The sequence below is a fragment of the Colobus angolensis genome, unplaced genomic scaffold (genome assembly GCF_000951035.1).
Source record: "Colobus angolensis palliatus isolate OR3802 unplaced genomic scaffold, Cang.pa_1.0 Scaffold174, whole genome shotgun sequence".
Taxonomy (NCBI): Eukaryota; Metazoa; Chordata; class Mammalia; order Primates; family Cercopithecidae; genus Colobus; species Colobus angolensis.
The window spans coordinates 4,341,764-4,357,062 of NW_012114866.1; the positions used below are offsets into that span (position 1 = coordinate 4,341,764).

General features: G+C 42.6%; 1 protein-coding gene across 3 annotated transcripts in view; it reads left to right on the forward strand.

Annotated features, from left to right (window-relative positions):
• Nucleotides 1-15,299, forward strand: part of SYTL2 (synaptotagmin-like 2) — a 120,926-nt gene that overhangs the window by 48,281 nt on the left and 57,346 nt on the right. For 2 of the 3 annotated variants that reach the window (XM_011938505.1, XM_011938504.1), the window contains exon 2: nucleotides 8,451-8,941. The exons of the other annotated variant lie outside the window; for it this stretch is intronic. In XM_011938505.1, the coding sequence (XP_011793895.1) occupies nucleotides 8,841-8,941 (101 nt within the window). In that variant the 5' untranslated portion in view covers nucleotides 8,451-8,840. The remainder of the gene's footprint in view (nucleotides 1-8,450; nucleotides 8,942-15,299) is intronic. 3 annotated transcript variants of the gene reach the window in all.

Here is a 15,299-nt window from a genome sequence, read left to right on the forward strand (position 1 = left end):
GGCTTTTGCAGCAGCTCCCTGCAATATCAGAACTCTTTTCTATGTGGCTTAAAGTCCTTAGTGATATGTTATTAAAGACAAGTCACCCCTTTTGTAGAGTGCCATCTGTCTTCTACATATGATTTGAATTTTCAGCCCAGGTATGAAGTTTAAAATGAACTTTCAGCGGCCCTTTTCCTCAGATCCTTTCTTTCTTGACTGTTTTTGTTTCTTAGAATCCTGATCCAGAAAATATAGATTAAAAGGGTGGTTCTAGCACATTTATCAAGACTGGCAAGCATGAAAAATTCAGGTTCAAATTTCCCCCCTTGACACTTAAGGCCTCTTGGGGTCCAACCTTGGTCACTTGCCCCATTTACACCCTGTACTCCAGTTACCAGCCTTCTTTTTGAACACCTTTATGGTTTCAGGGTCCAGTGCTCTTGCCCAGAATGCCCACCTCCTTCTCTAATGCAGCCTTCAAGGCTAGCCTCATTTTATCTCCTTCCTAAATCTCTGTGGCCTACCTGACACTTGCTGTGTGCCTCCTTTATCTGTAGCTGACATACTTGTATTATGGTTAGTTGTGTGTGATGCTGTCTCCTCACACAGCCCATTATCTTGCCCTTGGTTGGGGCTTGGTTAGCGTATTTTATTCCTATGGGTATTGTAAGTTTAAACCTGTGGCCTAGCAATTGTAGAAAGTGAGCTTTTCAGAAATCCAGGGATATTATTGCTAGGTTTGAATATGAGATTAAGGAGCTGGGGGAATTGTCAGATAAGGTAGTCTTTCTACCCATCTTTCCCTCTTCATTCATAATTTGAGACCACCAAGCCAGTTTCCAGAAGATACTAGCTGTCTGCTACTCAGCCTGGACCTGGAGGAGATAGAAGAAGTAGAAAAATGGCTTCCATCTTTGAAAGAATCTTCACAAAAGTGAAAGTTTGTATTTTGAGATGACTGTCCATTTTTAATTTTCAGTTGCTCCATAAAAAATGGCAAGTGCCAGGCGCGGTAGCTCACGCCTGTAATCCCAGCACTTTGGGAGGCTGAGGCGGGCAGTTCACAAGGTCAGGAGTTTGAGACCAGCCTGGGCAATGTGGTGAAACCCCGTCTCTACTAAACATACAAAAATTAGCTTGGCATGGTGGCAGGTGCCTATAATCCCAGCTACTCGGGAGGCTGAGGCAGGAAAATCATTTGAACCTGGGAGACAGAGGTTGCAGTGAGCAGAGATCACACCATTGCACTCATTGCACTCCAGCCTGGGTGACAGGGTGAGACTCTGTCTCAAAAAAAACAAAAAACAAAAAACAAAAAAAGACAACCTATTATTGGATAGCTTATCCTTTCTTATTCTATCTATATCCTTTCATTTGTTCACTTCTTTATAAAGAAGTTCATTGTATTTGTTCATTCAGCTATTATTTTTTAAGAGGCTATCTTGAACCAGTCACAAGACAATTCCTTCCTCTCAAGAAGCCCCATTTAAGCAACACATTACACTGAGTAATTTATGTGTTTTTTAAAAATAGAGCACTGAAGGCTCTGACTATACAGAAACAAAATATTCATGTAGCATTGTTACCCAACTGTGCGTGGACAAAGTTTGCTTTTCATATAAACACATTTCTGTGTACACATATTACAAAACATTTTGATTGGGCTTAAGCATATAAAATGTAGGTTCTTTTAGTAATAGTTTCTGGTTCGAGGGATTGATACCATTCTAAGAGGCCAGTAGGCATGTATAAATACCTGCATGGTGACACAGATGCCTTTTTTCCCCTCTATCTCATGCTTGTTCTCTTTTCCATGTCTATCCATAAATCAAACCCAAAGGGCCTGATCATTTTCTAATTCCTAACAAGTTGTCCTTAGAAGAGCATGCCATGCCTTGAGGGCTGATGCATGTTGCCCATGAGAAATGACAAAGTCATTTGTACAGAGGGAGGAACAGTAGGGTGAAAAGAGAATTGTCTAGGAATCAGGAAATTTGGGTTCTAGTCTCATCTTTGCCCCTAACCAGCTGTGTGATCTCTCTGAGAAATAGGGGACTAGTGATGCAGTGAAAGATGAAAAATAGTGGCTTCAGAATCTTAAGCTTTGGGTTAAGATTTGGGTCAAATCACATTCTGGTTGAGTGGCCTTAGGCAAGTTATTTAACTTGAGCCCCAGTGTTCTCATCTATGGGATGTGGAGAATACCTACCTGCATGGTGGTCAGAGTGGTTAAACTGAAATATGTGTAAAGGGCTTAGCACCACCTGCTCATTTTTTCAGTCTGGAGAGAAATGACCAAGATCACGAGAGGCTTAGAAAACATGTGAGGAACAATTGAGGGAACAACGAAGTTTTTCTTCCCCTCAACTAAGAAGAGGTGGGGAGAGCATGACATCTTTTTTGTAAACTATTATGTGCAAGGGAGAATAAATTAAATGTGGTTCAAGAGGGCAGGGTAAAATGGAGCCAATGGGAAGAACTTAGGGGCAAGTCCAACCAAGTGAGCCTGAGCAGCAGAGCAGCCCAGCTGTGCAGTTAGCAGCTTTGGGCATGGATGTCCTGGCAGTGTGATCTGATGATCACTGGGCTGGTACACTGGAGGGAAATCTTTCTGCTGAGAGGTAGGTGAGCAAAGACTCTCTGATTGTCACATTCAATTTGTTCCATCTTTGGCTTCTCCTTCCATCCATCCTTTGATGCTGCTGTGATCCTAGGAAGTTTACAAAGCATTTAGTTTTATGCACGATGGTTTCATAAGTGTTCCGGTGAGATGAGCCTTCCTGTTGATCAGGGCTTTTTTGTCTGGTGGCATTCTCCCCAACTCAAGCATATTTGTTACTGCTCTTCTGTTGCTGCCCAGATTTTTTTTTTTTTTTTTTGAAGCCTTCATTCTTGATGTCATGGGACTGTCAGAACAATTTGCCTCTCTTCTGAAATCCTCATCACGTGAGAGTCACCACTTATGTAAGTTTTACATTCCTTGCCTGGGTGATCTGTGTAGGCTTTGGTACAACAACCCTGTCTGGGAAAGGAGAAGATGCTGTCTGTGCTATCTGGGCCCCTCCTTGCAGCAGAGCCTGCTGGGAAGGAAATTTTGTTGTTAATTAGACTTTTAACCTGGGATTAGAATTTCAATTGGAATTAGGGTCAGAAGCTCAGATCCACTCTTTGTTGCCATCAAAGGCAAGCATCAACTATTTGGGGCCTTAGTTTTTCTCTCCAGCTTAACTTTTGGATAGTTGACAAGAAGAGTATTGGCATTCATAGATGTGGCATGGCAAGGCTGACACATGGAAAATATGAATTAAGCACAGTCCACATTTGAAGTCCTCCAATTTCTCTTTGTGCTGCTGTTTCTACTGCTGCTCCTTATCCTTCTTTGTCCTCTGCAGTGTCCTGAATTCTCACCAGAGCCTCACAGTAATCTCCACAAGGAAGAGAATATACCCATCATATGCATGAGATAATCAAGACTTAGAGAAGTCATTCAACTTAGTCAAACCACAGAATGATGTGAAAGATCTAGAGCTGGAACACATTGAATAATATGGACCTAGTTTTTCATTTATGGACCCTAGAGCTATGTTCATGTTCAGGGGGAAATGGAAACTCAATCCCCTTCCACCTGTGTTCATCATTTTTTTTTTTTTTTTCATGAATCCTTGGGTGCCTAGTAGAGGCAAGACAGTGGCAAGAGCTGGGGATACAAATCACTGGGAGACACAGACCTTGCTCATAAACTGGCAAGAGACAAACGTGAGTAGGTAGCGATTTGAGACCGTGTAATAAGTACTGTGACTGATGAAGTCAGGTTCTAATTGAGCACATAGGAGGGGCTTGGAGGGGTTAGGGAAGACTTTTGTGCAGTAAGTGACATGTAACTTGAGACCTAACAGGTATTAACAGGGAAATGGTGTTCCAGGATGAAGGAACAGCACATACAAAAGCCTGAAGGCAAGAAGAACTGGAAAATTTCAGAATGGCTGGAGCCTAAGGAAGAGAGCTTGGAGAGTAAAGCAGGTGCTAGTTCATGGAGAGCCACTTAAGGATTTTGAGTTTTAGTCAATGGTCAGTGGGAAGTTGGTGAAGGATTTTAAGCCTGTAGCTTGGTCAGAACTGGGTTTTAGAAAAATGACTCAGCATCATGCTGAATGGAGGATGGGTAGGAGAGGCTGAACCCAAGGAAAACTTGCCGCGGGAGCTCCTCCTGTGAACACATCAGTAATATCTGTGAACAATGGGTGTATTCACTCCTACCCTCCCTTTCTTACTGAGGTTATTGTGAGGCTCTGGTGAGAATGCAAGACACTGTAGTGGCCAAAATTCATCCCTCACAATTTAGCATTGAGGTTGCCCCCATTCTGACTGCCAGCTCTGGGCTGGTGAGTTCCTTATGCTTAAGCAGAGAATGAGGGTCCACAGAGGGGTTTTGTTCTGCCTCGCCAATTGGAGGAATCTGTGTGGAGAGAATTAAATGAGATGTCAACATTGGGTTGGCTTATTCTGACACAACCATCAGCAAATGCCAGTCAGACATAAGCTTGGTGGTGAATGCCCCCCTCAGCCTCACTCTCCTTGTGTGAAAAACACAGATAAGACCTACCTTGGGCTGGGTGTGGTGGCTCACGCCTGTAATCCCAATACTTTGGGAGGCCGAGGCCAGCAGATCACTTGAAGCCAGGAGTTCAAGACCAGCCTGGACAATGTGGCAAAGCTGCAACTCTACCAAAAATACAAAAATTAACTGGACATGGTGGTGGGTGCCTGTAATTCCAGCTACTTCGGAGGCTGAGACATAAGAATTGCTTAACCCCAGGAGGTGGAAGTTGCAGTGAGCTGAGATTGTGTCACTGTACTACAGCCTGGGCAACAGAGCGAGATCCTGTCTCAATAAATAAGACCTACCTCAGAGTGTCTTTGTGAGGATTCCGTGAGATGTCTGTACAGCGCCACATGTGTAAAAGGGAGCAAGTAAATGTTTGCTGCCTTTTTGTCTGGCTTTCCTTAATGCTGCTTCATCTCAGAGTAAAAGCCAGAAGTCTTACTGTCCTCCCAAGGCCTAATACAGTCTGACCCGTGTCCTTTCCGGCCTCCTCTCCTCTTGCTCTCCTGGGGCACTCTGGTGTACCAGCGCTGACTGCCTTGCCATTTCTTGAATGTGCCAGACATCTCCCACCTCAGGACCCTGGGATATCTGCATGACTTGTTTCCTCATCGCTGTCACATTTTTGTTCAAATATCACCTTCTCAATGAGGCCTACTCTAACCACTCTCTTTAAAATTCCAATTCTCCCTGAGTTACTACTCTCCTCCCTTCCCTTTTTTGTTTTCCTCCATAGTTCTCATCACCTTCCAATGTGTTATAATTTATTTGGTATTCAAAAACTTATTTTATTTTTATTATTTAGTTTGATCATCGTTTCCATCCATTGGCATATGAACTCCACAAAGGCGGGAAGTTTTTCTATCTTGTTCCCTTGCTGCACCTCCAGTGCTTAGAATAGTGCCAGGCCCTCAATAAATCTTTGTCAAGCGAGTGAGGGAAATGTTCGATTAGCTCCCATGCTGGACATCGTCCAGAATATTAGGAGTTGGGTGAGCACCTCATACTGAAGAGTCTTGATTGCCCTCTGAGGGCTCTCCTACAGTTTGGTTGGGCACTGACTCCTGCCTACCCAATTAAAAGAAAAGGGTTCCAGCCCTTCACTCCTTTGTAAAGTGGGAACATTGCCCTTTGCCTCACTAACAGCCTATTTTAAGGGAGAAATTTTAACCCTTAGAGGCTTTGACACAGAAGCACTAGTTAGCTTGTATTCTACTTGAAGGTGTGGAAGCCAATGTTGCCCATTTCAGCAACTCTGCCAGTTACCACTGCTAGACGACCTAAGTTTTTTTTTTGTTGTTGTTTTCTTCCTGTCCACCACTCCTTGAATTTAAAGTCTCACACTGAACCAACCAAATGGCAGTGTAAGGCCTCATTGGCAACCTGGGTCCCAGAATGTGGCCTAAATCTATTTGCTTGCCAGCCTTTGAGATCTAAGGAAGTTACTGCACATGAAAGAAAGGAAACAATTGAGTTAGCCATCTCCTGGTGATATTGTATATTTGGATCAGGTTCATTTATTCATTTGCTCATTTGTTTATTTGTTCACATTCAGAGACTCACAGTCAAGTAGGAGAGACTGAGAGTAGATCATCACAGCAGTCGATGTGTATTTGGAGGAGAAAGTTTTTGTATTAGCAGGTTCCTGCTGCACAAGTGTCGTATAACAACTCCTAAACCTCAGTGGCTTCCAACAACAAATATTTAGTTTTTTCTTTTATATCTATAGGTCAGAGGGGATTCCTGCTTCAGGGGGGTCAGGTTCAGGTCTGTCCTTGTATCTCTTTCTGGAACCCAGGATGAAGAGGCAATGGATAATTGGGACAAGCTCTTCTCATGACATGTGGCAGGAGTACAAGAAGCCAGGTCAAACCACAAAAGCACATTTACAGCCTATGCTTGCACCACATTTGCTAACATTCCATTGGCCAAAGCGAGTCACAGGCCAAGCCCAACATTAGGAGGGTAGGGATGAATTCTTTGCTTACTCTAGTGGGAACATGATAGTATAGTTCTGTTACAGGGAGGGAGTGAAGAGTTAGGAATAATCATTGAATCTGCTGCAACTTTAACTAGGGGTATGGAAGTTATGGAAAGCTTCATGGAGGTGGTAACTTTGATCTGTCTTGAAGAGTAAGTAGTTTTCAAGATGAACAAGCAGGTAGTAGCATATGCAAGCACATGCAAATTAAAAAGAAAATAAAGTAATGTCTTAATATTTATTTGAGTAATTGCTGTGGGCAGTATGCAAAGAGCTAGAGGAAATTAAAACAAAGGTCATTAGATTCCCTGTCAATGAAGCCCAAACTTCATGGGGGGGAGATCAGAAAGAGACATAATACAAAAGAAACATATTACTAAATATAGTCTTATTCAGCTGGATGGAACAAAAGTGTAAACTCAGAGAGGAAGCTAGAATATATTTTTAGTAGCTATTTTTGGTACAGAATGCAAGACATGTGCTCTTTTTATATTCATTATTCCATTTAATCCTTACAACCTGTGAGGAACATCCTAATGTCAAGTACAAATGAGAAAACAGCTTCACAGTGGTTGGTAACTTGCCCAGTTGCTTATAGCTAGCAAGTGGTAGAAGGGTAACTTCCCAGTAATTCTGTTTTTCAAGTAATTAATTTTTATGAATTTTATTCGCTAGTGTACATACTCTTTTATTCTTAAGCGGGGCTGCTTTAAAATTTTATTTTATTTTTTTTTTATTTGATTGATTTATTTATTTAGATAAGGAATCTCACTCTGTTGCCCAGGCTGGAGTGCAGTGGTGCGATCTCAGCTCACTGCAACCTCTGCCTCCCGGGTTCAAGCAATTCTCCGGCCTCAGCCTCCTGAGTAGCTGGGATTACAGACATGTGCCACCACGCCCAGCTAATTTTTGTATTTTTTAGTAGAGACGGGGTTTCACCATGTTGGTCAGGCTGGTCTTGAACTCCTAATGACCTCAGGTGATCCATCCGCCTTGGCCTCCCAAAGTGCCAGGATTACAGGCATGAGCCACTGTGCCCGGCCTGCTTTAAAATTTACTAAAGGTTTTTAGTGTGTATGTGCAGCACTGCACTTGTTAAAAGTGCCCCAACCTGGAGTAGATCACGTCCAAATTTCTGTAGAGCTGTGTCATTCTTCAGTTCTCACTTCCTTCCATATGTATTGAAGATGCCTCAAAGAAAATAGGATTCTTGCACATTGTGCAACTGAAAAATCCTCACTTTGGATGGTAAAGTGTTTTGAAATTCTGCCTCTTCCTTTCCCCCAGTTTATATACACACACAGGTAGGTGTTTTTCCCCTGAGAAATGAAGGCAGACAAGCTTGTTAGGTTCCTCTAGGCCCAGAAAAGGTTAGCAGTGGGACTGGATGAAGAATAACAATTCTCACTCTTCTGCACACTATCTTTACCTAATACTGGTTCTCCTCTTATTATGGAGCTCATATATGGTACAGTGGAATGTTCCTACTTGTAAAGAGGTGAGCATTAAAAATTTTTATTTCTAGTTTCTTGTCTGACCACTGGAATCACATATTCCTGATCTTACTGACCTTCAACATGACTTTTTAGCCTAGCATCCCCAGAGTTTGCAGAGAGAGAATCAGTTCTTTTTGAAACCATTCTTTACTCAGGTGGATCGTTAAACATTGACAGGCATTTTTGTGTGTTCTCCATCTTGGCGGTCTGGAATTGGGTTGAAGCATGTTTCACGACCCATTTACCATTTGCTCAGGAAGCCGGCTGAACAGGTTTCCTTGATCTCAGAGACCATCTCGCATGGCCATTTAAAAATCTTTTAGTAATGAGTAGTGCTTATAGGAACTACCTCTCACTGTCTGGTGTTTGCTGTCTCATGATTCCCCAGGTAGGTGATGCTCTGATGCTGCCCCCCCTTATGAATTGATGACGGGTACAGAGAGAGAATGAACTGCGTCTAAGACTAAACCAGAGAAAGAGTGTGCTGGGAGCTACCGTAGGAACAAGCGACCTGTCTGGCAAGGAATACAGCATCCTTCTGAGAGCCTCTTCTCAACATTATCCCACAGACCAAGACTTCCTTGTGGAAAAGAGCACTTAGGATCTTGCTATCAGCTGCCCTAAACTTCTGCTGAGCCAAAATAAGACTTTTGCTGCAGAACTGAACAAGATACTTCATTTTTGTGTCTTTTAATCTTCCTGGTTGCAGTCTTAGTTGTTCAGGCCTGAGAATTTTGAGTCACATTTGTTGCTATTATTTTTGCATGCACTTTTCAAAATGATTGACTTAAGCTTCCTGACTGAAGAGGAACAAGAGGCCATCATGAAGGTTTTGCAGCGGGATGCTGCTCTGAAGAGGGCCGAAGAAGAGAGAGTCAGGTAAGAGGCCAGAGAAGCCCTTGGGCATGAGGGAAGGAAGAGGCAGTCTGTACGAAAATAGGACACTGGGTTTTTTTTCTCAACCATAAGTGGTAGTTTTGACTCGGAGACTGAATTTATGGATTCCAATTTTAGGTTTACTTCCTGGACAAAACATTTTTCCTCTTGGTGCCTCTTAATTTATCCTACTGGACTCCTGCCAGAAATAGGGTCTTGATTAAAAACCTAACTAAATTCCTTTAACTTATTAAATACTGAGATAAAAATGAAATGTATACAACCACATACATCTAAATTCATGGGTGCGTGTGTATATTTCTATCCACTTAAAAAAACTGGATCAACTTCTTTTTAACTGAATCGTGAACCAAATTAGAATTTTAAAAAGTTTTTAGAATTTTGAAAAGAAAAGTAGCTCACATTTCTGCATGCTTTCAGAAATGTTGGAATTGGTTTTAATGGCACAATTGAAAGTATTCTCTGAGCCAATTTTTCACGTGTCTTGGGTCGCATAAAGAGGAGTGGCAACTTCGATACACTATTCTTGTTGGGTGGAACCCAAATGTTGCATGTCAATATTCCTACCACTTTCATTCACCTTTGCGGTCAAACAAGCACTAGGCCAGAATGCTGAAGAACTTGACTTTATCCAGGCCCTGCCATTTACTGCCTGTGTAATCTTGGGCTTTGAAGGCAGTGACAGGCTTCCTGAATGTAAGTTAGTAGTATTAATTTTATGATTCTCACCCCAGGAGTTATCCGAAAGGAGCATAAGATATGTTCTTACTTCCTGGGACACAGGACCATGAATAATGGCTTTATTTTTACCATTTCCATATTTTGACACTGATTTAACATGCATGATTTATAAAAGAACATGCTAAAATTCACTTCAAACACTACAGAATGTCTGATTATGACTACTAAAATAACTTCTATATAGACAGTGTTTAACAAGTTGCAAAGGACTTAACATGCCCATTATTTTTTATGAGCTCACATACTGTTTTGCAGTTGGTGGGTGGAGTGGGATATAATTACCCCATTTGATGTGTGAGGAAGTTGACTTTGAGACAAGTCAGTTGACTTGCCCAATATCACACAACTGGTAGGTGTCAGAAGTGAGAATCAAATCCCAGTCTTAGATACTCATTTGTTAACTCCACCTCCTCTCCCTGAGGAAACAATGACAGACAGGCCATCCCAGGACCTGGCAATGGAGGAAGGGGCTAGCTGTCATGGTATGAAGTAGGACACTGAGCTATGATGACAGGCAGTGGCTGTAGGTAGTGGGGAATCATGCTGTTCCTCAAAGGTACTTTAAAATGCTCCATGCACCTGGATGGGGCTCTGCCTTCTTTGCAGATGGTGTGCCTTGACCAGTGTCCCCAGGAGAGATGAAGGATTGTCACTAACCCAGGCATTAGAGCCTCTCGATAACGTTAATCCTCTACCCATTCACAGTTTGTAAGGCCCTATTATGAATGTTATCCTCTTATGTTCCTCACAGCTACCCTGACATTTGTCTAAGCAGTGACTGTTGTACCCATTTAGGAGTAAAGGCAGGAGGTAGGGGAGCATAGAGAAAACATTGATTCTTTGAGCATAAGGGGAAATGGAATTTCCTTTATCCTCTCAAAAGAAAAGGTGGGGAGAGGACTTAGAAAACAGTAGAGCTGGGACTGCACAGACTCCCTTTTTCCCCCTCAGGGTGTGGGCCTGTGCATTTTGGAGAGATGCGAGTACCTTTGATTCCTTCTGCTCAGGAGGTGTTATTTATGGTCTGCAATTCTCCCCCTCTAGATAGTCAGCTTACAAGGAGAAAGCCTCCTTTCATTCCCTCCCTCCCTTCTATCTTTTCCTGGCACCTGGGATTCCAAGCTGCTGAGTCTTGCCTGGAGTTCTGATTCTGTATGAATAGAGTGAAGGTGTTTCTTGGGCACTTGCATTGGTTGATGAAAATATCCTAAAAAAATGCAAAGTTCTGCCTGAAACTGGGCCTTGTAAGGGATGTGAGTGTGTACCTTCTGGCATCAGCCAATCTACAACTTCAGCGAAAATGGTGTGAGTCCCTTCCTAGTATTGGTGTTGCAGACACTCCTTCTGTCTGTTGTTTTTGAAGGTGCCCCAGCAGCTGCCATTGGTGCTGCCTTTGTGTTTTGCTTTTGTGTATAAATGACAGGAAGAAGGCTTGGATAGGCCGGGCGCGGTGGCTCAAGCCTGTAATCCCAGCACTTTGGGAGGCTGAGACGGGTGGATCACAAGGTCAGGAGATCGAGACCATCCTGGCTAACATGGTGAAACCCTGTCTCTACTAAAAAATACAAAAAACTAGCCAGGCGAGGTGGTGGCCGCCTGTAGTCCCAGCTACTCGGGAGGCTGAGGCAGGAGAATGGCGTAAGAAACCCGGGAGGCGGAGCTTGCAGTGAGCTGAGATCCGGCCACTGCAGTCCAGCCTGGGCGACAGAGTGAGACTCTGTCTCAAAAAAAAAAAAAAAAAAAAAAAAGAAGGCTTGGATTGGTGAAAACCCTGGTGTGAGTCAAACCCTACCTACCATCACTTTCCCAATAGACTTTCTAGTTAGGCACCATGCACCTCATGTAGGCTTGGCCATGGGCAGTTTCAGGACCCTGGAGCTGGGGAGCAGTGACAGTGCACAGATAGATGGCAGACCTATGGCTTGTTGACCTTGAAAAAGACCCAACTCATAGCCTGACCACCTCTTTGCTTTAGGCCTGAAGGGACGTGTGGGGATGATTTGGAGGTTATTCTGCTCCTGGGATAGTGGAACCAGAACTGGATCGCTGAAAATGTTACTCTGCGGGCTTTTGTTTGTCAGCGCCTTTTCCATTCCATTGCTGTTTGTCTTTGCCTCTTCCACCAGAGTTATAGCCTAATAACTCTGAAAGTTTTTTTTTTTTTGTTGTTGTTCCATATCAGTCGTTTTACTGAAAAAGAAGATAAAGCCCAGAAAGGGTAAATGACTTCCCCAGGGCCATACAGCAAGTCAGTGCCAAAGCTGTGATGAGAAAAGCTGTTGGACCAGTGCTTTTCCCTCTGCTCTATTCTGCTCATCATTGTTATTCTTTCAGAAAGGAACAGCAAGGGTTTGATCATGACATAAACAACTCTGCTGCATGGAACTGGAGATGAAACTGACATGCGTTTGCATCTCATTCCTACCACTAATGAACTGTGTTTCACTGGGCAAGTTATTTAACCTCTCTGAGCCTCAACTCAGAGTGGGCATGATCATAATACTACATTTAAATTCGAAAGATTAAAGTCAGGATTAAGTAAAATAATTTTTAGGAAGTGAGAGATAGGGAGAGATTTGGTAAAAGATACAAAATTACAGTGACCTGATCACTATGTGTTATATATATCAAAACATCACTGTTTCCTCATGAATATATACAATTATTATTTGTCAATTAAATTAAAAATAATTTTTAATCTTCCTGGCACATAATATGTGATAGTTCATTTTAATTCCTTTATTCACACCACTCTACCTATACCTCCAGACAGGGACAGGAAATTCTAGTTAGTAGACTGATTCCTTAGAAGGAAATTACTCCTAAAACTCTTAATCATTTAATGTAGTAGAACTTAATTGAGCACCTGTTAAGTACAAGGAACTGCTCTGGACAATGATATGAAGAGAATTCTAGGGTGATTGAAAACATGGCCCCAGCTCTCAAGGAATTTACTATCTAGTGACCTTTATCCATTGAATGGATTATCAGTTGCAAATTTAAAATCTCAATTTTGTTTCCCTAACATGACTTTACAATGCCCCAGTCCTCCTAGGTGTTATTCAGCTTAGAAACACATTATATAATTACATCAGCCCAATTAAAACATCATTAGAAAGGCCAATTTATTACTATAATTCAGAATTTTCTTTTAAATACTAATGTTTTATAGACTTTGGAGTATAACTCTCCTGTAGCCACGAGGACATCACTAATGGATACACCACCGTTGCCCACAAGATCAGATACCACTTTAGAATCTTTTTTAGTATGGCTCTAGATGAGATCTGGCATTCAAATGGAAATATTGCCATTCCTAATATATCCAGTGCTTTGACTTGTTCACAACCAAGCTCATTCAAGATACTTTGGAGATGATTTAGTTTGTATGTTACTTCCTATCTCTTTTTATTTATTTTTTATTTTTTTTAAAAAATATTTTCTCTGCATCACCCAGGCTGGAGTACAGTGAGGCAATCATAGCTCACTGCAGCCTTGAACTCCTGGGCTCAAGTGATCCTCCTTTCTCCCAAGTAGCTAAAACCACATGTGTGTACTACCACATCCAGCTAATTAAAGAAAAGGTTTTGTTACCTCCCATCTTGATTTCATGGATAGGAAAAATGAGTGTTGCACAGAGACATATCCAGTTCCTAAATCACTTGGTCTGTTCATGGCAGAACATGGACTTGTACCCAAGGAAATAGTCACTGGGGTGTCTCTGGGGTACAGCTGAGACGATAACGGTTCCAGATCACTGTTGCTACCACACCGTCTTTTATGCTGCTCCACTACCTGTAGCCACAAGTACTGGACCCAGTTATTACCATGTATCACTACACAGCCTGCTTCCCTAGCTCCCATGTGGAGACATTTCACAGACTAGCAGTGAAGGAGACATCAGGGTGGATTCTTTCTCTCTCTTCCACCCCTGTCCTGTGTTTTCTCTCTTGCTGCCCTGCCCCACCTTTAAGGAAACATAACCATACATACACATATGTAATTTTAGTCTTTTATGGTTTGAAAATCACATACTCAAAAGGTGGCATTTCCTGTGCTTTGCGTCACACTGCCAGCAGGAAATTGCTGCTCATGTCTGTCTGTACACCACCACCAGCACTGCGTCCCCCACCCCCATATACACACAGCCACATCTACGGCGATGGATGTTTTTGCAGTAGATACGATCTCAACCGCCACCACATCTTATGATTCTCAGCTGCCTCCTTAGACTTAGTTGTTTTTTTCTCTCTCTTTTTTTTTAATGAAGGCAGTTGTCATTGAAGAATTAATTTCCAGGACCTCTCATGGTGTTTTTCTGTCAAAGCAAAGGGGAAAGGAACCAATATTTGTCAGGGACTGTACATGGATCTTCATATAGATTTTCCTGTTTCATCTTCAAAACAGTATAGCTGAATCCACTTAACAGATGAGGAGACAGGGTTGAAGAGGGTAAGTGCCCTGCAGGATTGAAGCCTTGCTGATCCAACGTCAAAGCCTGTGCACTTTCCTTACACTGCGCTGCCTCTCAGCAGACTGCGTAGACCTATGATATGTCATGTAAAAGATGTATATTTCTTGTTTTCCACTGTAAGGAAGTTTTGCAGTTTGTTTTCCACATGTTGGTTTTCAGATTCTTCATCAAAGATTGAGTTCCTTGGGAGAAAGAGTGAAGTGTGACAGCCATCTTAGAAACCGAAATCGTACCAGGACTGGGTAGTAGAAAGTGTGTTGGCTGGGAGTCAGGCTGGCTTCTGCTGCCAGCTCTGTGTGACCTTGGGCAAGCCTCTTAACTTCTCTGGGCCGCTATCATTTTATCTAGAAAGTGAGGCCATTTGTAACTATCTAAGAATATATTGGGCAAGATGAAAAAAGAAAGGCTGGAGAATGGACCAGTCAACCTATCTGGCCAGCAGCTGTCCACAGTTGACTAGATACCATCAACCAGGTCCTGCAGATGATGTTCAAGCTTTGCCTAGTTCTGTTGAGTAGCTGGAAGCTGAGGTGTACATAAGTGAGCACAAGGAGTAAAGGAGTAGGCTGAGGGCAAAGGTGTTGAATCCAGCCCAGAGGGCATTTCTGCTCTTCTGGCTTTCCTTTGTAAGTGCTCACACTCTTGGCATGAAAAGGAGTTGACACTGGCCGTTAGGGCTGTAGATAGAATTTTTAATGTCCAATTCCAAGCAGGTGACTGGTATGGGAATTAATGAGTCAGTGAACAAATAACCATACAGGGCTTAGATATGGCTTTTAGCATACAGAAGAGGTAAAATAGCCATCTTTTGCAATGGGTGAAATTCTTTGAACAACATGGTGAAATTGTAAGGATGAAATGATAAGAGGCATGTTAAGTGTCAGACGTGTGGTTCAGCACAAAGCAGATACTGTGTGCTAGCTGAAGGAATGGGAGAATGAATGAGAGAATGACCAGGACATCCTGCCTGGGAGGCCAGCAGGCCAGTGTACTTTCTGGATTGAGTGCTCTTCTTCAGCCCTCACTTCTGCCCACCTGCCCACCGGTGTTTACTGAGCATCTTCTCTCTGCTTAACTCTCTGCTAAACATAACGTGTATGTGTGGAGAGGATGGTAAAGGATGAA